The sequence below is a fragment of the Brachyhypopomus gauderio genome, unplaced genomic scaffold (genome assembly GCF_052324685.1).
Source record: "Brachyhypopomus gauderio isolate BG-103 unplaced genomic scaffold, BGAUD_0.2 sc153, whole genome shotgun sequence".
NCBI lineage: Eukaryota > Metazoa > Chordata > Actinopteri > Gymnotiformes > Hypopomidae > Brachyhypopomus > Brachyhypopomus gauderio.
This window is the reverse complement of record NW_027506974.1, coordinates 380,917-408,735: the sequence shown is the minus strand read 5'-3', so window position 1 is coordinate 408,735 and position 27,819 is coordinate 380,917. Positions and strand designations below refer to the sequence as shown.

General features: G+C 47.3%; 1 protein-coding gene across 1 annotated transcript in view; it reads left to right on the top strand.

Moving 5' to 3' along the window:
• The first annotated feature begins 2,165 nt into the window (after positions 1-2,165).
• The window catches only part of LOC143500493 (dihydropyrimidine dehydrogenase [NADP(+)]-like), a 62,920-nt gene continuing 37,266 nt past the window's right edge, over positions 2,166-27,819 (top strand). The window contains exons 1-4 of the mRNA XM_076994642.1: positions 2,166-2,279; positions 5,710-5,874; positions 10,623-10,691; positions 23,363-23,446. Coding sequence (XP_076850757.1) covers positions 2,166-2,279; positions 5,710-5,874; positions 10,623-10,691; positions 23,363-23,446 — 432 coding nt within the window. The remainder of the gene's footprint in view (positions 2,280-5,709; positions 5,875-10,622; positions 10,692-23,362; positions 23,447-27,819) is intronic.

The following is a 27,819-nucleotide window of genomic DNA, read 5'->3' as shown; positions in this document are numbered from 1 at the left end:
TGACTGATCATGGTGGCATCATAAAACCCGTAGATGGTTTTAGGGATATTTCTATGTTTCTATTTTAGGGATATTTATAGGCATCATAGATTGTTTTAGGGATATTTCTATATCACCAGCGATTGACATCACAAAATTTTGCTGAGCTATATGAGGTACTGTGTTCCCTTTAGAAGAACCTCTAGTTTTTTACAAAGTGTACAGTAGGTCTCATGTACTTTATTACATACTTATAAAATCATCTGTTTTTATGAACTGTTAAGTGCTCATATTTAATCTCTGGTCCTAACAACACCAGAGCAGACATTAAAACATGCATTTTTGGCCTGTGCATTTCAGAATCACACTTACTAAAAGAGTGAATTCATGAAGGAATTCATTCATTTGTATGATCGCTGTGGCTTTGCTCTGTTATTGTTTGTAAGAGCAGGATGCCTCTTGCCAGTATGTAAAGGCTTCTCGTTTCTCCTCGTTGGGTAAATGGTGAGAAGGACTAATGACCAGGCTGACAGCCAATATCCCGCCGCATTCATCACAGCGTTCATATCCTTTCCTCCAACGCTCATTTATTTGGCCCTTTGCAGACAGTTGATCTTCTACCTTGTTCAGACTTACCATCACATTCCAGAAGAATTAATGGGTAAAAGAGGAGTCTGTGTATTTCCCACTAGTGTTAATAGTGTAAGGTGTTTATAGTCTCGTATACTGTACTATTTAATTGTAGAAAATATCTTCTGGAAATTTGAAAGTTACATCAGATGTTCTGGCCTCTAAGAAAAGCAGGTTTATTACATGGTGCACGTTAGTATTTATGGATGTATGTATGCTGTATTATTTAGTGAATAGCTTATTGACAGACTGCATTTAGCCCTTTCCTTGCATTTGTTCCTGGGAGCAGCGGAAGACCTTGAAACATAAAGACTGTTTTCTGGCTCTCCAGAACAGAAAAGTGTTCACACATTAGTGGGAACTGGTCTGTTTTGTGTGCTGGAATCCTTTCACTGTTAGAAAGTTGTCACATGGTTTATCAAGGCCACTGGCATGGAGATAGGGGCTGAGATGCTGTCATGGATTCAGGGTTACTCAGATTTATTAGTGACAGCCAACAAGAGGGGAGGGGGGGCTAGGAGAGAGAGAGAGAGAGAGAGAGAGAGAGAGAGAGAGAGAGAGTTAGGAGAGAGTTAGGAGAGAGAGAGAGTTAGAAGAGAGAGTTAGAAGAGAGTTAGAAGATTTAAAGAGAGTTAGAAAAGAGAGAGTTAGGAGAAAAAGAGAGAGAGAGAGAGAGAGAGAGAGAAATACACATACAAACAAATTCATGCAAATTTGACTAAAATATGATGCTAAAACAGTGGAGTTGAAAATCTCCTTAAAAATCTGTGCTAAAACTATTTCAGGCATGAACACTAAGAGGAGAGTCTGAGAGGCTGCGGTCACGTCTTGTTTTCCGGCTTTCTTCCTCAGTGTGTTTTCGTTCGCTCTGCGGCTAGGTAGCAGTCAAGGTTAAGAGCAGCGTTACGACGCAGCTTCCCATTGTCAGACAGTGTTAACCCATGCGCTGGCCTGAGAATGTCACCTCAGACCCCCTCGGAGACGGCCACAGTAAACAAGGGTGGGAAATAATGGGCTTACAAGTGTTCCATCCACTCTTTATAGACAGAGGGATGAGTGATTGTCGGAGAAGCTGCCCTGCCTGTCTGCTTCTGTCTCGCCTTCTTAGGGAAGTTCTAGGTTGTTCGTGAGGTATTCGAAAGCTAAACCAGCCATGCTTTGATTTTCCTGTCATGCCTGCCTATAATGATTAATGCCTCAACTTGGGGCCACTCAGTGTAATTATGACCTTTCTGGATTTTTTTTTTTTGTCTGCATTCAGTGACAGGAGGGCTGAGTAGCTCCACCCCCTACGCCATCAGCCATACGTTACACGTCCAACAGCAAAGGGTCGGCCTCGGCCACCGGCGCCCTGGTCCGGCTGCGAGCGTACGGGTCTCGGTGCTTGCGTTGATCCTCAGCTCTCTTTGATCTCGCTCAGAACGGGACGTTTCACGTGTCTGAACAGAGGACCCCCCCTCACGTTTCTGCTCGAAATGCTCCACGGGCTGTGTGACGAATATGCGGAGAGGGGGCTGTTGTAATTGTCTGTGTTCACTGCCTCTCTCCGAGCCCGGATGTGTTTGTACGAGTTGAGCGGCGGTTTCGGGAGCACTGAGAGGAAACTAATCTGCCAGATGACTGCAGGTGATAAAAGCTGCCTGCAGGGCGAGCTGTGTCCCGCCACGCAGGCACATTATGTTAATATGTAAGCTTTTTACATATGGAATAAAAAAAATAATAAACACTGGAGTGTTTGATACCACGGTCATAGGTCTGCACTTTTTTATCCAATATATGACTTTAATTTCCCTAATGTGTTTTAAAAATGCACGTGTATAATAGTGTTACATCTTCAGATCTTGTCTTTTTGTGCAGAGGTCATAGTTCAGACATGCAGCTCCTGGTTTCTTATTAATTTTGAATGTTTTACTAGGTACATTTCTCTCTCCTTCATTATCATTCAGACTCATGATGGGTGAACTGCCTGGTTTTATGTAGAACTCAGTATTGAATCCCCTGAAACCACGGCTGGATGTAACACTCAGCTTCTGCATAGCAAAATATTTGATATGGTATTAGTTCTAGCCTGTGGTTTAATGTGTGGGATTATCTGCTACTCCACTGTATGTTCCTCTCTTGACCTCCTCCGCACTCACGGTTGGAGGGAGAGGAAAATAGCGGACAGCAAAACACACCACTCCCCCTGGGTGAGGAGAACCATCTGAACGGCTAGCAATTATTTTATTTCTCCATTTTTTTTAATGGGGAAAGAAAAAAATAATAATGGAAGCATGTACAGATGAAGACACTTTGGTTTATTTTTCCTGCCTGTTTTATCACGAAGACCAAATCCAGTCACCGCCGTGCTGAGCACTGTCTCCACACCGTCAAGTGTAACGATGGGACACAAACGATGAGATTTGAAATGACATCTATGTATATCATGATTAGCTAAATAAAGATGAGGCTAAATATGAGGCCTCGGTCATGTGTGCATGCGTGTGTGGGTATGTGAGCCAGTGTGCACCAGTATGCACCAGTGTGCACCAGTATGCAGGTTCTGTGCTGTGTGGTCCGCTGCATTTGATTAGTAGTTCTTGCATGTGTTTGAGTCTGAAAGGCTGTTTGCTGTGTGGGGGATTAGGGGCCTGTTCTACTGTGATAAAGACCTGGTTCGCTCCAAAACGCAGGTCTGGTCATTAAGGCTTCAGTGGCTTCACCGGAGTGAAAGTACACATCGTGCCCCACCTCACGGCTGGGAGACTGGTAATGGCTCGTGTGCTAGCCATACGCTCTTGCTGAAGAAGACGCCCCTTCAAAAGCTTTGCGGACGCCACAGGAACACACTGGCTCCCTTTTACGCAGGTTCTAATCTGCGCTTGACTCCCTAGTGACAGACACACAGGAGAACACAAAAGACCCCTGCTTAGGAATGCATGTATGTCACATATGCAACCAAAGCCGTCTCTGGGAATCCAATTTGCTTTAGGCTGTATAGTTGGGGTTTGTGTTCAGGTGGGGGGTCTGTGTGTGTGTGTGTGTGTGTGTGTGTGTGTGTGTGTGTGTGTGTGTGTGTGTGTGTGTCTTATCTCATGCTGTGCGTGGCACCTGTTTCTATAGCGTGCCAGTCTGCTCCCTTTGGGCAATTTTCATGATTTCCAGTTGCTTAATATTAAAACTCTTGTTCCGCTCTGGCCTGATAATACAGAACGCTGGCAGCCAAATGTTCCCTGGTCACGGCTTCATTAAATACAGACTTACAGATTTGCCCCGAGCTCTTGGGATGGCGGTCTCAGTTCTCCACAGAGCTTCTACTGGAGGGGCACTGGGGCCCCATTAACTGTCACTCAGCCCTCAGAAATGTCACACCAAAAACAGCAACTCATTGGCGTCTTTTGGAAAGGAGTGCTTGCGTATTTGCATATCTTGATGGAATATTCACAGTGAGCTGTGTCCTGAGCCCAAAATACGATTCCATTTCGTTTTAACACGAAACACGGCTCCCCTAAATTCGAAATGTGTTTGTGGCGAATAAGGCTGAACATGCCTCCCAGTCTCTGCCCGTCCTCGTGCGGGCGCGCCGGCCCAGCTGAAAACAACGTGCTGGATTTGTTATCTTTCAGACCCATTTGACGATTCTAGTAAGTAGCCTACATGTAAGTACACAAAATTTAAGTCTAGTAAAGTAGTAAAACCCCAACTGCTACTTATTTGGCTGATAAAGGAATTTTGAAAGAATAAAATCTAGCTACTTCAAATAAAATTTTCGCTAATTAGATCTAATTAGCAGCAATTACAGTTTTTTTGTCTCTATAGCTAGAAAACTGTCTAAATGTTGTAAAAATTAAGTTAGCGCACTATTATCTGGTTTGTTCTGTAAGGGTAAGTGCTAATTGGGCTATGCAGAGTGTTCTCTTGCACAGCTAAATAATGATGGACAGTTTATCCGAGGTGGGAGGATTAAAAACGAAAGTTCCATACATAATCTGGCTTTATCAAATCAATTTACATTGCAGATTAATAGAATATTTAACAGAAGGTAATTTATCTATAATTTGTCTCATACATATCAAATTAACAATGCTGCAATATCATGTTTTTAAAAACACCACTCCCTTATGTTGAAGATTTCCATGCAGTATGGTGCCCAGCTGGAAACCCAGATAGCTAATACACGTGGAGTTGCATCTCTCGCAGTTTATTAAATCTGCTGGTTTTGTGCAACCTAAATCCAAATGGGAGCCATTTTCTAACTCATTTGGCAGTGCTGGACTGTTAGCTTTACGCTGCGACCTTGCGTTTGGTGGACGGCAGCTTCCTGTGATCTGCCAAAGCCATTAGCAGGTCGCTCGCAGCATTAGCCTTCTGTGGCTGCCAGCTACTTCCACCGGCGTTCTAATGTACCGAGTGGACTGATTACAGTCCAGCTGAGGAGGACGAGCGCACACGAGCCATTCCACCTCACCGACGTCTAATTAAAGCCGGACGTTGTGGTGTTTTTGGCCCGATCTCTTACTGGAGGATCCCCACGCACGGGCAGCAGGTTTGAAGTAGCGTCCCCTGTCCTAGACAGGGACTCCCACGCCGTAAGACACTCTGGACGTCGCTCTCAGGAACGTTTTCGGTGTGACGTGAGCTGAGGCGCCTGGGCGAGGAGCTCCGTGCTGCTTAATAAAAGCCAACTGAGCGAAGAATGGCTTTATTTCTTTTTATGGGGTCTTCCTCTTCTCCACTTGGTAGTATTTCAGACATTTTTGCTTCAGTTCATGATTAAATATGAACTTAGTTCAGCTTCAAAGTGTTCTTTAGAGACAGAGAGAGAGAGGGAAACACCACTATTGAATTTGTGTCATGTATTTTCATGAAATATGACTGTAATTGTCTTCTTTATGGTGTTTTACAGATAAATAATGGCCCTATGTAGTGGTGGAGTGCTCTGCACTGGTAACACAGTTGCAGTACTTTCGCTGCTTGCTGGTCTATAGCGCCATCACAGGTGTGCTTCATTAGCTTTAGCAGAGCTGGTGTGAGGTCGCCCAACACAAGACCGGCCGGTTGTCCCCAGCACTGTGCCAGTGAGCTGTTTCTCACCATCTCTCACTTCTCCCTGACTTTCAGGATCTGGTCACCAACGTGTCGCCCCGAATCGTGCGTGGAACCACGTCAGGTCCTGCCTACGGGCCGGGCCAGGGCTCCTTCCTGAACATCGAGCTGATCAGCGAGAAGACAGCGGCCTACTGGTGCCAGGCTGTGTCTGAGCTCAAAGCTGACTTCTCCCGCAACGTAAGCATCTCAGGAACCTCCCAACAAACGGTACCACTGTGCACATATCTATATGTCCAGGTGTACCAGGTACCTGTGTGCCTTCAAGTAGAATTGTCCCAGCACAGGGTTTGTATAAAGCAAAATCTTTAGTAGGTTTGTGTGCAGTTGGACTCATATAAACACAGCAGCAGTTATTTCAGTGCTGGTGATTCTAATGTGTACTAAATTTTGCAGGAAACTCATTTTTTTGTATGAAATTACATTTACAGCCATTTCAATCACTCATGTTTATGAGGGACTAACATTATTTGGTGGGTTGTTTTTAAATTTATGACAAATTGTTTTTCATGCATCTTTATAGACAACTGACAATTTTCCCCCTAATAAAACAGGAAGTGAATTGTTTTGGTAAGCAGCACGCTGCCCCCTGTAGCTTCCTGCTGTCTCTCCACTCAGACCGCCACTCCCACACACATCCAGAATGCAGACTGTGTTAGTTGTTCTGGGCTCATCCATTTGCTTTGCCTTTTCTTGAGGGTGTTGGCTGAGGACAGTCAGTCAGAAGACAGTTAGCCCCAAGAGAGCAGAGAAAAGTGCAGTTAAAACACAAATAGCATATTTAATACATCTGCATCGCTTTTTTTTCCTCATATTTTTGTATGACAGTATTTTTTTTTCCCTGTACATGGTTTGGGTTTTTGCTGTTCACCGGGCTGAATATTCTTAAGGCTCTTCGACAAGGAGGAGCTTTGAGGACTCGTCTAGTTTTTATGTGCAGTGGTAAAGTGAGAGGGTGGTGAACTCACCCTAGCGCCCGCATGCCAGCGCCCGCACACCAGCAGCCGCACGCACACCAGCAGCCGCACGCCAGTGCCCACGGGGAGGGGGGGAGGGGGGGAGAGGGGAGGGGGGAGAGGGGAGAGGGGAGGGGGTGAGAGGGGAGAGGGCAGATGGGAGGGGGTGAGAGGGGAGAGGGGAGAGGGGAGGGGGGGAGGGGGGAGAGGGGAGGGGAGAGGGGAGGGGGAAGGGGGAGAGAGGGGAGGGGGGAGGGGGGAGGGGGAAGGGGGAGAGAGGGGAGGGGGGAGGGGGAAGGGGGAGAGAGGGGAGGGGGAGAGAGGGGTGGGGGGAGGGGGAAGGGGGAGAGAGGGGAGAGGGGAGGGGGGAGGGGGGAGAGGGGAGGGGAGAGAGGGGAGGTCCACGGCACAGACACTCCCCCACAACACCTCCTTGTTTTCTGCCGTGCGTTGTTCCAGGCAGAGGCAGAAACAGAAGGGCTATTTTGGTTTGCTGATTTGTACATCATAATGAACGGCGTTATTAATGGTCGCTCCTGTTATCTCTGAATTCAGACACACAGAAATTACAGCCCAGGTTATTGTTGGCCTCCCGTGATCATATGGCCACCACCGTGCGTGGTGATGTCAGCTTCTATCTCTCCCCTTTGCTTTGAGGCACCTGCAATAAAAAGAAATAGGCAAGCGAAGTCACCGCCATCTCCGCTTATATTTGTATGTCAATTTTCATCTTTCCGTTAGCATTCAACTCCATTCAGGCCCACGCGCTCCCACAATGCCTACAGCCGTCAATAACCCAATAAAGAACAGAACCATTTAGATTTAGGCATTATCCATTTAAACTGTTGCATTGACATTAAAGTTGCACTAACATTTCAGTGTTGCTTGTAAACCCCCAGGCAGGAGCCGTGGAGAGAGGCACCCCGGGACTAGGAATGACTTTACATATGTTGGTGGCCTCAGCCTGAGCTCAGCACTGTTGCAGCGAGAGTGTGTGGAGTGCAGAGTGAGCGGTGGTGGTGATGGTGGTGGAGGTGGTGGAGGTGGTGATGTTCTCAGCGCTCCAGCTCCCCGCCGTCAAACGTGTCACTGTGTCTGCGCTTTCACGACTGAACGGACACGATCTTTCATTAAATGTTTAGTTCTCAACTTGAGCAAAAATGTCTCTTCTGCTCCAGTATATAAATTTGATTGACTATTCCCAGTATTCTCCATTTCAGCGATATGCAGGTCTAGGGTACGTTGGGTTAGGAGAGCTGGGCTTATTAGAAGGTTAAAGCCAGTGCTGTTTGTGTCTTTACCTTACAGGTGATTAGTACATACGTTACTTGTCCTAAGCTGTGCCAAACCCAAGCTGTTGTTCATCTTAGTATTAACTTCCTGATGTTTTCACTTTAAGAGACGTATTAGAGAGTCGTTGTGACTACAGTGAGCGGCGTCAGTCTCTTTGGTCACTAATATACTCAAATTTACCTCAGTAAATTTGAATATATTAATAATATATTAACATTTATATTCTCATCATATTTATATATTTGAATATTAAATTTTCAATGTCCTTTTTTAATATTCAAAGTAATGCAGTGCTCATGTTTGTTAATGAAATCCACATATTTATGGTGTGGACACCCTCCATAACTCCTCCCTGTGTGGCTGTTTGTGCAGCATATGTTGGCTGAAATTACAAAACAACAGTTCATTCATTCCCCTGTGAGAGGCCAGCTCCTTTCTTCCGCTCGGGAAATATCAAAGGACTCATTGATTTGTAGGAGACTTTGTGGCTGCAATCAGGGAGAGCACCATTGTAAGTGATGTCGGCCATGCGCTCCTCTTGCTTTTGAGTGGAAGATGAAACCCGTGGTGTTGTGTTGGGGTTAGAGAGCGGGCGACCCCCTCCCGCGTGTCTGCTCCTCGTGGAGCACACACACCTCCACCTCCTCCCTCCACCTCCTCCCTGCTCCGACGGGAACATCTCCGCTGCAAACGGCTGACGGGTTTTCACATCCGTGCGCGCCGGTTCTTGCCGAGCCTATCAGGATGCGTCGTTCCGTATGTGGGCGGGACAGGCGGGGTGGGGCCGGCCCCCATGAGTGGTGCTGGCTCTCTGATGCGTGCAGCCTTTCTGGGGGGGGTGCGGTGGTGTCCCTGCAGGCCCCCGTGAAGCCCCAGGACGACCACCCTCAGAGGTCAGGGGGGACCACCCTCCAAGGTCAGGGTTGTGTGCTCACCGCTACATCTAGTGTCCTCGGTTCTTCAGGCCCGGCGGGCGAGCGCAGGTGTGTGACATGCAGCAGGGACCCTGGGGCTGCATCAGGACACTAGACACCTTCTATCTCTGGCGAGTGACAGGTGCTAGGTGACTGATCTCCATGGAGATGCGTTGTCACAGTGTGCTGTGTGTTTGGAGGCAGGCACTGGGTGGGGGGGGGGGGGGTGGTGGGCTGGCTCGTTGGGTTGATAACGAGGTAAGCCTGTGCAACAGCGCCCGCCCTCGACACCGCCCGCCCCGCCTGGTGGACAGCGCTGTCAGCCTGGACTTTAATAAACCAGCTCGTGGGGCACAGAGGTGGAGTGGGTCGGGTCGGCCGGCGTGCGGGTGGGTGCGGAGACGTCTCCACCCTTCACCGCAGCCTCTTCCCCATAATATGACGTTAAGAAGGCCAAAGGTCAAGCTCAAATCAAAACAGAGCACTCCCTCCCACCATGACACCCAAAATGAACCCGCATCAGCAGAGCGAGGTGTGCCCGGCGTCTGCAGTGACAGTGCGCTATCTCTTGGCTTTGCCCAGGCTTTACAATAATATTACCAAACACTATTTCAGGGTGTATCATATATCGCTTATATGTCAAAGATGCTTGGCAAATCTGAGCAGTAAATGTCAAGGCGCTTAACTTTATTTGCCCTCTAAAACTTGGCAATATTTTCTGCCCTCATGTGGGTGGGCTGTACTTAGTCCATAACTGGGTGGTGCGTTTGGGGAAGTCTAATGCCTCGGAGATTTATATCTGGCGGATATTTGTCCTAGAGGAGTGCACATCCTCCCAGTTTAATATCCTCCCATGAAATCAGTTTTCTCTCTCTTAGTGTCCCTAGATGCCTTTTGTTTAGGCCTGTGCTTTCTGTCTCCCTGATGTCTCCTCCTCTACGGTGCCTCACATAAGTCACGGCCGCTCCATGAGACAAGCTTTTAGATGTAATTAAATAGCAGGCCGTGCGGCCACGAAACAAACGCGCTCGCGACCTTCCTTTGCTTGGGCTTTCTGCTGATTTCTACAGGTGTCGGGGACATAATGGGACACGACTATGTGTTTAACAGGGTTTAACAGCACACGCGAGAGAGAGAGGGCAGCGTGTGAAGGTGTTTACCAGAGTCTTTGCTTAGCCAGATGATATAGGCTGCGTGTAGACGTAGACACACTGTACATCACACACTGTTTGTCAATACGCTAAATCAAAGACTTTCCCTGTCTGTGATTGGTTCAAACAAGGAGGCCATATTAGGAAGCTGGTCTCCCCCACAACCTGTTTTATTGTTGGATTATAGTGTGTCAGGGGGAGAAGAATGAAAAAGGCCAAGCTTAATCTGGGCCAGCACCGGGGCTCTTCGCTAATACCCGCTCTATGATGTTTTTATTGTTTTAATAACACAAGCACGAGAGTGGATTTGTTCTTATCTTATAAATTATACATATTGATTTTGTGACTTTGAGGAAGGTGATCGAAGCTTTTTTAAAGACCAGCTATTGGTTTTCACACCCATTTTATACTGTTAAGAAATAAGACTGGAAAGATAAAGATTTGTGCAAGAATGGAGCTTGTTTTTGCAGCTACATTATAAGACAAACGGGATCTGTCATGGTTAGAATCTCTGCATTGTTCTAATTTTCTCTCTCTCTCTCTCTCTCTCTCTCTCTCTCTCTCTCTCTCTCTCTCTCTCTCTCTCTCTCTCTCTCTCTCTTTCTATGCTTCAGATTATCATTTCCAGCATAATGTGCAGCTACACCAAAGCTGATTGGACCGAGCTTGCCAAAATGGCAGAGGTGAGTCTTTGTTATGCTAATTTACCAATGTGCACTGTTGTGAAATTATACCCCCCTTTCTCGCTGATTATTTGGCTTTTGAAAACAGTCTGCATAACCATTGCTTGGGGAACAAGAAGAAAAGTGTGATGCACCACACCTTTCCAAACTGCAAAAGCAACATTTACTGTTATTGCATAAACACCCCAAATATTGAATCAGTGGCAATTAATCTTGGATCTGAAGCATGCTACATTTAGGCAAATGTTTATGAGACCCAACTGGTTTGTTGCTGCCAAGAGGCTGAGAGGCACGAGACAGATGCCAGAGAGAGAGAGAGAGAGAGAGAGAGAGAGAGAGAGAGAGAAAGGCACTGATGGAGGATGGGCAGGGTGGAGGAGGGGTGGATGTCTGCAGGCCACACTTCTCCATACTCCTCCATCTGTGAGCAGGAACACTCCAGCCCCTGTCCTGTCCTGGTGTCAGTCAAACGCAGACCCATCAGACGCATGGTGGACACATGAACACACACACACACACACACACACACACACACACACACACACACACACACACACACACCTAGCCCCAGCAGACGCACCGTGGACACATGAACACACACACACACACACACACACACACACACACACACACACACACACACACACACACACACACATCTAGCCCCAGCAGACGCACTGTGGACACATGAGCAGACACACATGCACACATCCACAAACACATCTAGCCCCAGCAGACCCATTGTGAACACATGAGCACACACACACATGCACACACACACACACACACACACACACACACACACACACACACACACACACACACACACACAAACATACGTAGCCCCAGTAGAGCTACTATGGAATGTGTGTGTACGAATGAGTAGCCATTTGCTCACACATGTCCACACACACACACACACACACACACACACACACACACACATGCACACGTACACACACTTATAATAAACCAGGTACCAGTTCATTACAGTTTTTTGCAGACGCTAAGACCCAATTTTTAACCTATGGATCTTTTGTCGAAACTTAACACACAGCAGCCAATGCTACACACACAACAGGCAAAACATCTCACACCCTTCAACCAAAACTCTTGCAACTCTTGCCAAAACCATATTTTTGCATCTAAACGCTACACACAAATATCAGGTGATTAGTCTTTCATATATGTGACTACACACTGAAATGACAAATGGAAAACACTACTACCATGTGTTTGAGTGTTTAGTGTGTAGTCTGCTGTGAAGGTCTGTCAGAGGTCTCACATGAATATTCACAAATATTGAAGTTATTTCTGCATATTCAGTATATTAACACCATAAAGTAAAAGGGGAAGATTTTTTTTGGTTTTGCATGAACACTACAGCAACTGCTGAACACATATATACTGAACTACTGAACACACACACACATATACATATATATATAGTATATATATATATATATATATATAGTATATATATATATATATATATATATATATATAGTATATATATATATATATATATATATATATATATATATATATATATATATATATATATATATATACTGCTGTATATACTGAACACATGAACAACAAAAAAGACAAAATAACCTCCATCACCTGCTGAATGTATTTGCACTGGGGGGGTTGGCGACCACCTCCATGCCAAAAAGAACTCAACAGTAATGGAGAGTTTGGTGGAGGTGAATCACAACAAATCGTGGCTGTGCAGTGAACCAGTTTGTACTTGAGCAGCCCGGTACAAACTTATGTTGTCCCAGACGACAACAAACCTGGACTGTTTTGGTTCATCCCCCTGGTGATGGAGAATGAGTGTGTTGTGCTCTGTGCACAGAGAATGTGCTTAAGGTTTAGCGCACCCGGCTACATGGGTTAGTTGTTTCAGAAATTGTGCTATAAGGACCACTATTTGTGTCTTAGCAGCTGCAAAAAAACTGTATTAATGCATATATTTACATGTTGTAGTTTTTTTTTTTTGTTTTTGTTAACCTTAGCCCAGTTCCCTTTGATTGATTTTAAGCTGTTTTTATAATAAGTACAGCTGTACCTTAAAGTTGAGTTGCTGGCAAGATCAAGAGTCTAATCTAGCGTGGCTGGATTGCAGTCAACTAACCACCCATCTGTCTCCCTTATGAGACCATTCCAGCCGTCCAGAGAACAACTAGGCTCTATGACAACTGGGTGCTCCAAGCAACTGTTGAGTTTGTAAAAATGTAAGGGATATGATTGGTCGAAGAGTGCACAAGCACTCAGCTGTGATTGCTTGGGGTAACGTGGGCATTTATGTGAGGTTGTCTTTAAAAGTGAGTGGCAAAAAAATACTCTACCTATCTTATTAAAGAGTATATCTGGCTGTGAGGAGTTTTACATATATCCACAGATGGATGTGTAAGAACGGTTTTTGCAGTGTGGCAGGGGGCATCATCCTGCTTAAATAAGCCATCGCTTTATTAGGGAATACCGCTGTCATGGGCTTGGTCTGGTTTCCCAGCAGAACATTACCCAGATCAACACACTCTCTCTGCCAGCTTGTCTTCTTCCCATAATGCACCCTGGTGCCATCTCTTCCCCAAGTAAATGACACTCAAGAACCTGGCAGCCTACATGGCGTAAAAGGAGATGACTCATGAGAGCAGCAGTTCTTCATCCATTCTTCTTTACATGGAGCAGTATGGCCTCTCTGATTGGTTTGCATTTACGCAGCCTGATACACAGCAGTGTGTAATGCACTTTGTGGTATGACACCTTTCTGTCATAGTCAGCATTAATTCAGCAACAAATTTGCCATACAGTAGCTCTTCTATGTGATCAAACCTGACTGGCTAGGCTTGTGAGTATCACTGCTGGTTCCTTGGACTATGTTTGGTAGGAACAACCATAATACCCCACACGATATACAGCACCCTGTACGTCTCATATACAGCACTCTCTACGTCTCATATACAGCACCCTGTACGTCTCATATACAGCGCTCTCTACGTCTCATATACAGCAGCACTCTCTACGTCTCATATACAGCACCCTGTACGTCTCATATACAGCACTCTCTATGTCTCATATACAGCAGCACTCTCTACGTCTCATATACAACACTCTCTATGTCTCATATACAGCAGCACTCTCTACGTCTCATATACAGCACCCTGTACGTCTCATATACAGCACTCTCTACGTCTCATATAGAGCAGCACTCTCTACGTCTCATATACAGCACCCTGTAGGTCTCATATACAGCACCCTCTACGTCTCATATACAGCAGCACTCTCTACGTCTCATATACAGCACTCTCTACGTCTCATATACAGCAGCCCTCTCTACGTCTCATATACAGCACCCTCTACGTCTCATATACAGCAGCACTCTCTACGTCTCATATACAGCAGCACTCTCTACGTCTCATATACAGCAGCACTCTCTATGTCTCATATACAGCAGCACTCTCTACGTCTCATATACAGCACTCTCTACGTCTCATATACAGCAGCACTCTCTATGTCTCATATACAGCACTCTCTACGTCTCATATACAGCACTCTCTACGTCTCATATACAGCACTCTCTACGTCTCATATACAGCAGCACTCTCTACGTCTCATATACAGCACCCTCTACGTCTCATATACAGCAGCACTCTCTACGTCTCATATACAACAGCCTAACAAGGTTCTCATGGGCTTTGGAAGAGAAACAGGCCCACAGTACCACCCATCTACCCCCATACAGCACACCGGGCATCAGCACCATCACCTATCTATCCCCATACAGCACACTGGTGCTTTTCCACATACTCATCTTGTGTTACACCAGACCCACTTAGAGTGTTTTTTGCCAAAAGTTCTATCTTGGTCTTGTCCCAGTCCCAGTTGAAGTCCAAGTACTTCTTAGCAAACTCTAGACATTTGTGTTTATGTTTGTAAGTGAGAAAATACTTCTCCGTGCATGGCTCCCAAACAGCTTGTTGGCATGTACATATCGGCTGATGGTTGTTATGGAGACTTTGTGAGCCCAAGATACTACTCCTTGATGCAGTTCTCTTACAGTGAGCTTTGGAGAACATTGTGCTTCTCCCACTGTCCTTCTCACTGGTGGTGATATAAACCCACTTCTTCCTCACTGTGTGTGGTGGTGAGGTAAATTCACAAATTTTACACTCCCTTTAGCCAAAGGCTACCATGTGCAGTACCATCACACACACACACACACACATACACACACACACACACGCACACACACACGCACACACACACGCACACACACACACACACACACACACACACACACACACACACACACACAGACGTAAACACACAGTGAGAGGTGTGTTGCTGCCCCTGGATTAATCAGAGCTGACTCACATATCTCAATGTGCTTAATTGTGCACAGAAAATGTCAGAAAGCAAACGGGGCCACATGTCAATGCGCTAATTCTGCTATCGATATCATGGAAGCTTTGACTGGCTGTTGTAGCCCATTAAGCCAGACCCATGCCTCCCCTCCTAAAAGACGGACATCTCGGAAGCCTCACTCCCCCCTTCTCTGACCCTCTGTACGTCTGTCATTACGTATTTGACCGGCAGTCCCCCATAGCCATGAGCCCAGGTACCTCCTGTACGTTGAACGGGTGGAGCGGTTCCTCCGTCCTCAACCTCCAGGCCCGGATGAGTGTGCCACCTCAGGCTGGACGGAAGTCTCCCTCCGTGACTCCAGCCCGCTGCCGTGCTCCAGCCTGGCTCTGGACGCGAGCAGCCCGAGGGGGCTCAGGTGCCGTCCGGGTCTCCGTCTCCGTGGCTCAGGGTGGGCCGGCTGGGGGGAGGGGACCCACGTCTGCGGTCCCGGCCCGGTGACCCTCCTCCGTGGTCTGGATTCCTCGTCTTCCTCACGTCCTGAGCGCGCTGTTTAGGTTTGTCTGCCGGCAAATACGCAATAAAAGCCCGGTTTCCATGGCAACTCCGTTTTCTGGAGAATCAACCATTCATTTTCACTTTGAAATCTGTAAGGGGCCACACTTAACACTGTTTTTTGCCTAAGGATACTACTTAAAAGTTTTCTCTCCGCACGTCTCGCTCCCTTCACCAAAGTGGCAGCCTGAAGTAAACCATTTTACCATTTTCAGCGTTCAAGTGCTACCTTACACACACACACACACACACACACACACACACACACACACACACACACCCCTATGCCTTGGAGAGAAATATTGCATCATAACTATGAGCCAGGGGCTGTAATTCATAAATGTCAAAGTCTCTCCATGATCTACTCCTGCTTCATTCCATTTAAAATTGGGGAGAGGGAGCTTGGGGTCTCCGGGTGGGCACCTATGCGGAAGCGGATAATCACCTGGTGGATGTGAGGTGTTTGTGGAAGGCCTAGCTCCAGCAGACCCATCGCTGTGGGAGGCTGAGCTAATGAAAGGCTCAACACTGTCACTCAAGCCCTTCCGACTGCAGCCCTCCGCCCCTCCCCACGGCTCCGGGGTCACGCGGCTCCGACACGCACCTCCGAGCCCTGCCCGTGCCCACGCCGTGTCTCCTCGTCTCCCCATCGTCTCCACGTCCCTCTCAGCCCCTGGACCATCTGTGCCTGGTGTCTGATCTGCAGGTTTTCTGCTGGGCTTGTTTCAGCGTTTCATTGACATGCTGCCAGTAACAGGACCTCCCGTCAAGACAGGCTTCCTGCTGCAGTGTTAGCTCACGTCAACTGCAGTGTCAGATCTGATAAAGATCTGGATGGGACCTGTGACACTTTTTTGAAGTGTGTCCTTCTGCTTGAAGGAATAGGAAGCAGGACTTTCACAGACCTAATCCTAATCCCAGCCATAACCCTAACTCTAAACCAATCAATCAATCAAAGTTTATTTGTATAGCGCTTTTCACAACACATGTTGTCACAAAGCGCCTTACAGGATTTAAAAGGTTAACAATACTACGGGTCCAGAACCCTAATGAGCAAGCCAAGGGCGACAGTGGCGAGGAAAAACTCCCTAAGATAGTGGGGAATAGGAAGAAACCTCGGGAGAACCAAGACTCAAAAGGGAACCCATCCTCTCCATTGGGCGGCCCGTTAACACACAGATTACACAAAATACAGACAAATACACAAGTCACACACAAATCACACAATCAGACTAAGTAAAGGTAAAAATGAAAGTTCTGGGTTATGATATTGTCACTGTAAATGTCTGTTGATGAACGCCAGGCTTTCATTCCGTGTCGGAGCAGCGATGCTGGTATTGTAGGCTCCGACTGCAATGTTACTCTCCAGGTGAACCTCGGAGAAAAGATACGAGATGTAGTAAATATGTAACAGATTAATCAAAGGCCAAACTAAACAGATGAGTCTTTAATCGAGTTTTAAACATTGAGACTGTGTCTGAGTCCCGAATAGAGGCAGGAAGATTATTCCACAATTGTGGAGCTTTAAAAGAAAAGGCTCTTCCACCTGCTGTGATCTTTTTGATCCTAGGAACAGTTAATAACCCTGCGTCCTGCGAGCGAAGTGAACGCGCTGGGTTATATTGTTCAATAAGTTCACTAAGATAGTCTGGAGCTAAGCCATGCAGCGTTTTATATGTTAATAAAAGTATTTTATAGTCAATACGGAATCTAATTGGCAGCCAGTGTAATGACGATAGTACGGGACTAATGTGATCAAACTTTTTAGTTTTTGTTAAAACTCGTGCTGCTGCGTTCTGAACCAGCTGGAGTTTGTTTATCGATTTACCAGAACATCCAGCTAGGAGACTGTTGCAATAATCTAAACGAGAGGATATGAATGCATGGATTAGTTTTTCTGCATCACTAATATTTAATATGTTTCTAATTTTGGCAATGTTGCGCAAGTGAAAGAACGCTACCCTAGTTATATTATTAATATGTGTATCGAACGAGAGATCTGGGTCTATTGTGACGCCCAAGTTCTTTACCTCTGCGCTGGGGGTTATAGTAAAAGAATGTAGATTCAATGCTGCATTATGTATCTTGTCTCTCGCAGCCCTAGACCCAACTATTATCAATTCTGTTTTATCGGCATTTAGTGCTAGAAAGTTACATGCCATCCAATGTTTTATCTCTTCTACACATTTCTCAATCTTACTGTTTGCGCCTAAATCATCGGGTTTTGCCGATAAATATAGCTGAGTGTCGTCTGCGTAGGAATGGAAACTGATGTCATGCTTATGCATAATTTCGCCTAAGGGTAACATGTACAGTGTGAATAGAAGTGGTCCTAGGACTGTCCCTTGTGGGACACCATATTTAACCTGCACAGATTTAGAGGTTTTATTATTAACACTTACACATTGGAAGCAGTCAGTTAAATATGATCTAAACCAGGAGAGTGCGACTCCTTTAATACCTACTGTGTTTTCTAGTCTATCCAGCAAAATGTTGTGGTCTACAGTATCAAAAGCTGCACTAAGATCCAACAGTATAAGGAACGAGACGAGCCCATTATCGGCCGATATTAGTAGATCATTCACTACCCTGAGTAAAGCTGTTTCAGTGCTGTGGTTTGGTCTAAATCCTGATTGGAACTTTTCATGGATACTATTTGATTGGAGATAGTGGTTTAACTGATTGGAAACTGCTTTTTCTAAAATTTTAGAGATAAATGGGAGATTAGAAATGGGTCTATAGTTGGCTAAAATCTGCGGATCGAGATTCTGTTTTTTAATCAAGGGTCTAATTACGGCGCATTTTAATTGTTTGGGCATGTAACCTAGGTTAAGGGAGGAGTTAATCATATTAAGTAAGGGCCCTGCAGTGGCTGGGAGTAGGTCTTTAAATAGACGGGTTGGAACTGGGTCAAATATACATGATGTAGGCTTAGACGAATTAATCAATGTTGTGAGCTCTTTTTGCGATATAGGATTGAAGATATTTAGCTCAGTAATATTTTTGGATGCATAGTTACTAATAGCTGAACTACTGGGGTTGGATTGGAGGTTAGGCTGCAATGTATTATGACTCTGTAGTCGGATATTATCTATTTTATTATTGAAAAAGTTTAAAAATTCATCGCTAGTGTGTGTAAGTGCTGTGTTAGAACTAGTGTCGTTGATATTTCTTGTTAGTTTAGATACCGTCGCGAAGAGAAATCTAGGGTTATTCTTGTTGTTTTCTATTAGTGTCGAATAGTATGCGGCTCTAGCTTTTATTAGGGCATGTTTATATTTGACTATGGCGTCTTTCCATGTGATTCTAAACACTTCTAGTGAGGTGGATTTCCATTTTCGCTCCGCTGCTCGAGCTGCCTGTTTTAGAAGACGAGTGTGTTCGTCATACCATGGTGATAGCTTTTTCTCCCTAATTAATTTTGTTTTAATTGGAGCTACACTGTCTAAGGTATTGCTGAGTGTGGAATAAAACTGTTGTGTTGCCTGTTCCAATTCATTGGGCTGCAGTGGCATAGTGTTCGGTAGCTCTGGCAGTAAGTTTATAAATGTTGCTGCAGTGTCGGATGTAATAGTGCGCGTGGTTTTTGTATGGCGCATCTGATGTACATTGTATAAAGTCATTTCATATATTAGTAAGAAATGATCTGAAATGGCGTCATTTTGGGGGATGACTGCCAGATGTTCTATGTTTAATCCGTAAGTAAGTATTAAGTCTAAGGTGTGTTTACAGCGGTGGGTAGGCCCTGTCACATTTTGGGCTATACCTACTGAATCTAGTATGGAGTCGAACGCAATTTTCAGTGGGTCTGATTCATTTTCATAATGAATGTTGAAATCACACACAATTACAAATCTCTCGATGGTTAAGACTAGTTCCGAAAGAAACTCAGCAAATTCCTGAAGAAATTCTGAGTAGGGACCCGGCGGTCGATAGATGGTCACTAATTTAAGCTTTGTTTTATTGCCTATACGATTATTGCCTATTTCACCTATCAAAGCCTCGAATGAGTTAATAGAGGTGGTTGGTTTTACAGTAAAACCTATGTCTGTGTCATATATTGTGGCTACTCCACCTCCACGCCCTGTGATACGGGGCTGATGAACATAACTGTATCCAGGAGGAGCTGCTTCATTAAAACTTACATATTCGCCTACTCTAGCCCATGTTTCTGTTAAACAGAGTGCATTTAGTCTGTTATCTGAGATTATTTCGTTTACTATCACAGCTTTTGATGCAAGTGATCTAATGTTTAAAAGTCCTAGCCTTAGCTTAATATTGCTGCTCACTTCATGTTGATTATTTAATTTAATTTTAATTAGATTTTTAAAACATATCGCCCTGTTATTCTTATACCTGCCACGGCTAACAGACACAGTCTCAATGGTTTGGTAGTTAGGGAAGTAAGTTCTACTTAGCTGATTTGCGTGGTTTGTTGTGGCTGGTCAGGCCCGACGTAGCACGTCTTCGATGTTCCTGGAGAGGACTGCCGAGCCTAGGCGACTGGGGTGAAGTCCATCTCGGCGGTAGAATGATGGACGCTCTCGGAAACTCTCCCAGTTGTCGACGTAGTCCACGCCGGCGCTGCTACAGGTGTCCCGGAGCCAGCTGTGGAGACAGAAAAGACGACTGTATGACTCGCACCCTCGCCGGAACGTTGGAAGCGGACCGGAGACAACAAGCCTGGCCGACGTCTTCTTCCGCGCGGTGTCCAGAAGCGATCGGTAGTGCTCCTTCAGGATCTCGCTGCGCCGGGCGAAGGTGTCGACAGCCCCCACGTGAAGGACGACGGTGCCGAAGTCGTCTCGCTGCTTCAGCGCCGAGGGAAGCCGCCTGGCCACGTCCAGGACACGAGCGCCTGGAAAACATGACACAGTGGGGGTTCTTTTAGCGCCTGGCAGGTGAATCTTCACGTGTCGTGTTATCGAGTCGCCGATAACAAGGATACCGCCCTTATTCTTCTTCGGTGCCGGCGCTGGTGAGGGTGGTGTCGGACGCAGGGGTGAGGGCGAGGCGGAGGACCTGGAGCTGAGCACCTCGAACGGATTCGCAGAGGAGAAGTCCGGCTGAGGTAGGGGTGACGACGCCGGCTGCCTTCCGCGTCCTCGCTGGCGCTCCCAGCCTGGTGCCCGGGTCAAGATGGCGGTCGCGCTGAGCCGCCGTGACGAGGGAGTGGAGACGGCCGAGTAGGCAGCGTCGCGGGCGGCCTCGAGCCTGGTCTTCTCCTGGGTGAGCTCCGCTTGCTTCTCCAGAAGACGCTGGATCTGCCGACCCAGCTTGTCCAGCTCCGAGCCGAGCTTGACGAGAGCCCGTTCCTCCGCGGTAGCCATGAAAAAACAGGGGAGACAAAACAGAGGGAGAAAGAAAGAAACAGGGGGAGAAAACAGAGGGCTATAACCTTAAACCCAGCTATAACCTTAATCCTAACCACAGCCTATAACTTTGACCCTAACCCTCACTCTGACCCTAACCCTAATCCTAACTCCATATTTAACCCTGACCTAAACCCTAACCCTAATCCCAGTTGTAATCCTAACCCTAATCCTAACTCCAGCTTTAATCCTGACTCTAACATCTAAACACATGAGTCCCTCTGCACTGGGGCTCCACTGTGGATTCTTGTTCTTTAATAACCAGGTCTGCATATACACTGTGTTTAATGAACAAGTTTGAAGAGCTGAGAAACAAGTGAAGTGAAGAACACTTCAGCTGAGAACTACTGAACTACTGAAGACAAGAGCTTGTACTGAGAACTACTGAACTACTGAAGACAAGAGCTTGTACTGAGAACTACTGAACTACTGAAGACAAGAGCTTGTACTGAGAACTACTGAAGACAAGAGCTTGTACTGAGAACTACTGAACTACTGAAGACAAGAGCTTGTACTGAGAACTACTGAACTACTGAAGACAAGAGCTTGTACTGAGAACTACTGAACTACTGAAGACAAGAGCTTGTACTGAGAACTACTGAACTACTGAAGACAAGAGCTTGTGCACATGCTGCTTAATGATGCCTGTGGTGATCATGTGACATGTGGTGATCATGTGACATGTGGTGATCATTAGAGGTTCCCATGTTTGTTCTCCCGTCTCCTACCTGTCTGAGGCTGATGTCATCCATCACAGAGTGGTTTGGGGTACGGTGAGTTCATATTGAAGGGTGTGTTCCCCACTGCTGATGTTCAGGTCCACGTGCATTTACAATCCCTGCAGAAGAGGATGAGTGTATGTCATCACGCAGCCCTCAGTGGAGCTGTTGGGGGGATATGTTTGTGTGCGGGTGCAGGTGCACCAGTGTGTGTGTGTGTGTGCGGGTGTTTGTGTGTGTGTGTGTGTGTGTGTGTGTGTGTGTGTGTGTGTGTGTGTGTGTGTGTGTGTGTGTGGGTGTGTGCGGCTGTAGGAGTGTGTGTGCGGGTGTTTGTGTGTGTGTGTGTGTGTGTATCTATGTCTGTTAGGGATTAGGATAAGAGGAGTGGGTCTGTGGCACTAAGCCTCTTGTTCTTTTTTTTTTGCTCTTTGTATGTTCCTTCATCTCTCTCTCCCTTTCTCCTTCCTCTATCTGTGTCTGTCTGTTCTTCTGTCTTTTCTTCCCAGCACTCCCTGAGGAGTGCTTTAAAGGATGAACTGTGGGTGGGAGACTCTTCTGTTTCCGGGCTGAGTCCAAGATCACCCACCTCCTCCGCGTGCCCCGCCTCCTCCGTGTGCCCCGCCTCCTCTGCCTGGCTCCGTGCTGCCATGTTTTGGACTGGCCCGCTCTCTAAGCCGGCGAAATCACACGCGCCCTGGCCGCTCTCCCTCTCAAAGCCGCTTATTGGGACGTGCGATGATAGCGCTTAACTCATCGCACGTGCGGCCCTTTGTTGCCGAGGGCGGGGGGAGGGGCGGAGCCAGACAGACGCCTCCCGCCCCACTCACCCTGTATATAATGGGCTTAAAGGAAGCCGGGTGAAATTAAACATTATTGATAATTGGCTTTGGGATCATGGCGCATTGTGTCCATTTTGTACCTGCGTTTGGCCCTAATTGACCATGAAATCTGGTGCCTAATCCAGGGGGGCCAGGGGCAGCAGCACGTCCCCGCTGACTATGATAAATGGCTTCATCCTGCCCCTGGCTCCTTCGTGCTTTGTGAGGCTAAAATACTTCTTCTTCTGTTCTCTCTTTAATGGCTGTCAGTCTGTGGCGAATCATAAATCTACAGCTGGACTCACTCTGGCAGGTTGGTGGAGCTTTTTGTAATTGTTTAAATCCCCTATGTGATGTGGTTTAAAGCCCCCGCGGGTATGTAATTGCCTGTCAAACGCCTTCCCTGCACATCGGCGCCCGACGCCCCACTCCACCGGTCTGCGCACAGCGCTGCGTCTTCCGCGCGTCCATGTGGAACAGTCATCATTTGTCTGATCTATTTTAGGCCTAATGTTTCACTCACCGTTGTTTTGTCTCCCGTCGACGCCCGCGTCCTCTTGAATCGGGGCTTCGTGCTCCTGTGTTTCCGAGCAGCTCTCGCACCGCTGCCGTCCTCTGCCCGTTGCATGATTAATTATCCGAATATTTAAAAGAAAAGCAAAACTCAAGTGCTGGGCTTGATTCGGCGAGCGTTGGCCGGGCTGGCGTACGGACCTTGATGAACGTGCACTGATTGCCCCGCCTTCACACAGAGGGGTGGGGGATAAAAGCAAAATATAAAACCATGAGTGCATCGATATTGAAATAATGTTTGCATAAATGTTTCCCCTGAACAGGCGTCTGGAGCCGATGCGCTGGAGCTGAATCTGTCCTGCCCCCATGGGATGGGTGAGAGGGGCATGGGACTCGCCTGTGGGCAGGTAGGGCCGTGATCCTCACTCCTACACCTCCAGCGTAGTGAGAGCCAGGCCTCGGGACCTCACACTCGCCCCCCCAGGGGGCAGGAGGCGTCTGTCTGCACGCACAGCCTTACCATTCACGGGCTTTTACACTGAGCCTAACTATTATCCCGCCATTACTGTAACTATTACACGCAACCCGGCCGCATGAATACGCGTTCTGTGACATATAGCCAAGTACAGGTCTATAATCAGAGTGGATGAAACGTACATACAGACACTGAGGCATAGATTAGGGACGTCGTTTCATTCATCAGATATGAGAAGAGAGTGTTTCAGACTTTGAGACTTTTGTAGAAATGCTGAATATGAATATGAGTGGCGTGTCTGGGTTCTCTTTAGTGAGAGGCTGATCCAGGAGGTGCGGGTCTGAGATGAAACGCCTCCCTGTGTGTGTGCTGCTCAGAATGAAATGAAACATGTCTGTGCTGTGAATGGACAATGCAGGTGTTTTGTAAGGAGAGCGACTGTCACCAGTGTCTGATATTTATGCACCTGTTATGAATGCACGTCAACTCAGAGTTTGCATGTGGATCTTGATGGTCTTTTTACCTAACAACACTTTTAATAGAAGCATTAAGGGAATTTAATAATCCATAAATTGTTACACACTTTTTTTGCATTTTGTAATTAGTTTTTTTTTTTCAAATGCCATTCTGCGGGATTAATGTAGCGTTTGTCTGTGGAGGATTATGGAGACTTCAGAGCATTTTTTTCCCCTTTTTCTTTTGCAAATGTATAATGTATATTACACAGAATCAATGTGCACTGTTTAGGGCTTCAGCTAGATCCTCAGTTGCTGTTTAAAGGTAAAGACAGGTACAACAGGTCTAGTAATGAAATCAGCACAAGCGAGGAACAGTCCGTGCCTTGCTGCGGTTCCCTGGGCCCAGTCTTAAATGCTGTACGTTTGAGCCACTCGGTTATTAGTCTGTGTGCAAATTTCTCTCTCTCCCTCTAAACGCCTTTGACACAACTCCTCACCGCATCTGTAGTGGTCACCCCAATGACATGAACATCGCTCCTGGCACACACAAACCATGTCAGATCGCTATAACATCATCGGCCTCGCATCCGAGGCGCAGCGGCAGGCCGTGGGTGGAGGTCCCCGTGACGCTCTCCATCTCTCCTTCCCATGGAGAAGGAGAAGGTCCCTGTGTTCCTGCTGCGGAGGAACCCTTAAAGCCGCACTACCGAGGACTCCACGCGTTCGCTGTGGCCCTCTCTCACCGTCCTCTTCACACGGCACTACTGGCAGGCAGGCAGGACAGAGGTTGCACACGCTTCCATCATCTTCTTTAAAGGTCCAATCACACGGGGGTTGCTGCGCTGGGAGGAGAAGCACCAATCACGTGGCTCCGTCACGCAGCGCTGTGCCCAGGACGAGGCACGGATGACTTGCCCAGAGGTTTGTTTGAGAGGTCATGGCGTCTGCGTTTAGGTTTAGAGCGGATACCCAGAAGTCTCCATGTTTTATGGAGTAGAGGGATGATCCATCGAGGTGATAGAGCTGTACTGGTTGTGTAATCATGGCGGCCCGTTGTAGCCACGACTCCTGGCCGCCCGTGTCTGGACCTGGACACACGTTAATCCTCCCTGTCCCTCTGATTAGGTGGTAGACTACAGGAAATAAAGGGCCTTTTCCATTCAAACAGAGACGGAGCTGTTTTACACTACAGTGCTCATAAATTCAATCAGCTATTTCCGTTTGCCGTTGGTTTTCTGCTCTAAGACAAAAAGCTAATCAAAGGCGCCGGGCCACAGGCAGGTAACCTCTGCATGAACTAAAGCTAAGCAATATCATTTAATCACACTGGCTGACACCTCCTCTTCGAGCTGGGGAAAAAAACATTATTTCTGACTGTATCGAAGGAGAATTTGATTTTAATGGAGTATTAATATGCAGTTCTGGAACCCCTCTCTGCTTAACTTAGCTGTGCGTTTCCTCAGAGCTGTTCAAACTTTAACTGGCTTCGCATTGCTATTTTTGTTTACTTCTGATAAGCGTAAGTGTGTGTAACGATTTCATTATATTGTTTATTCTTAAACTGCGAGACTGACTCTTCACCGATCGTCAAAAGACAGACATTTTTAGTAGCAGAGGCCTTTGAAAATAAGGGTGTCTCTCTGAAACGGTAGCAGAATGTGCCAGTCTTGTTTATCTGTTGTAGAACACCCCAGCCATGCCTGGTTTGTACAGCAGCGCCTGATTGGTGCTTTGAATGTAAATTTCTCTTTTGACATTAGCGCAGTTGTTATTATCGCAGGTTGAGGAGGCACTTATAACGGCTCAGTACTTGTGACAGATAGAGGTCTCCCCCGGTGTACCAGGGGCCTTTATTTCATAGCTCTTACTCAGGTTTGACTCAGCAGCCACTGGGATCTTATATTTTCCCCAGCCTTCAGTACAGGCTCCTCGGATCCACAAATTAAAAGCGGCGCGGGCTCCCACAGCTATTTCCAGCCCACCAAACGGGGGCCTGGTGGCACGCCGCTTCCATCATCCCTCCTACGAGACCTGCCGGCTGCCGCCTCTTAACAAGCGCACCCACCCGCCGTGACCTTGCGTGGTCAAATTAAAACTTCAGGTGGAACACCACTGTCCCTCGGCACGCCCCCTCCACCCCCAGACCCGCCCACCCCTCCCTCCCCCGTCCCTCTCTGCATCTCCCCGCCTTCCCTCTCCTTCTCTCCCCATGCCTGAGGGTGCTAAAGACCCCCGCTCTGCTCTCCCTCTCTCTTCCCCCATCTAACCCCCCCCCCTCCCCTTAGTCGTGCTGAAATGAATCCCACGGCGGGCTTCACCTGCCCTGCGGTGACAGTGCACAGGAAAACTGAGAAATAAATAAAGAATGCTCTGTGGAGCTGCCGTGCCCCTCCTTTAATTTCATACTAGACCCCCCCCCCCCCCCCTCCGCCTCTCCTCCGCCCCCCTCCGCCCCCCCTCCGGCCCTCCTGAGCCGTGGTCCGTTCTCTCAGCCCTTATTGCTGTTCGTCCTCCCCCTACTCAACGCGCTCCTTGTCGGATGGGTGCATCCACGCAGCCGCCGGGCATGCTGGTCCTTCGGCTTGCTCGTGTGGGCGGGGGGCGGGGGGCGGGGCCGCTGGCCCCGGGGTTGCATCCAGCCACACAGGTGCTCGGGCTTCGCAGCCAAGCGTGTGATGGCGTGTGGAGTGGACTGGTTGGACCGGCTCCGCCTCCTCGCCCCGCCCCCTCCGGCCCGTAATAAGCTGTCACGCGACCACTGCAAGAGCAGAGTTCTTACAAGCAGCATCTGTTGGGCGGCTGGCGCCTGGCTCCGGGCCACGACCCCGTCGCTCTTGCTGGGCCGGGCATAATGCAATTTCCCATGACCCTCTGGGAGGAAGGCCAGCCTTGCTTCCTGTGCGGCTGTGTTCTTGTTGTTCTTTTTAAAGACTAACACCATTTTGCTCATAAAAAAGGCATGCCCTCAGGATGCGAGCCTGCCTCTGCACAGGGCCCTGGTGCTCGGTGGTCTCTCCACAAACCTTGTCAGGCTGCTATAACCTTGTATTAAAGAGAAATAACTCCTGTGTAACTGTTGTGATGTCATTACATCCACCGATATGTCTAGACTGCTGTAATTTCTCAGCGTCTGCATTATTTCCATGTCGCCCCTGTTAATATCTCCTCGCTGGCATCGGACACGTTGATCAGGATTCATTTTTGGGGAGGTTTTCCTCCAGGATCATCGGGGGAACAGGAGGTGTGTGATTTCTGCTGCTGTGCCTTGCTGCCCGTAACTCTGGTGACATTGGCTCTTGTTGCCTGGAGTTCAGGATCCGCTATATCAACCGATGAATCTCCCGAGGAAGCCAGGAGCCCTATCAGGCATCTCTCAGGAGCTCCCATATTACGTCTCCTTCTCTGTCAGACAGCTGCGGGTGGACTGGTTGAACCCAACACTCCAGCCTTGTTTATGCCCTGTTTAAATCTTGAATAAATCAAGGCAAATTGCTATGGATGGCACTTGCTGCAGACACGAGTGCATAAATCCAATATCTTATGAAAAAGCTAGGAATGAATGTTATCTCCAATGGAGTAACCTTTTCTGTCCCCCATCTAGAGCCTTTAGAATGTGTTTGGCATATTTTTAGGTGCAAATACCACCCCCCCCCCCCCCCCCCCGCATGTTTCCAGAACACATATCCACAACATTCAAATCTCATCGCAGAAAATGGCCAGAAAATGATTTTTTTCTCTCTCTGTGTTTTGTGTGTAGCACTGAATCACTCAGCATGCCCGGAAAATTCTTTTGGACTCCCTATTCTGACAAATCAATTCAGGCTAATGGTTTTAAAAAATCAAACGC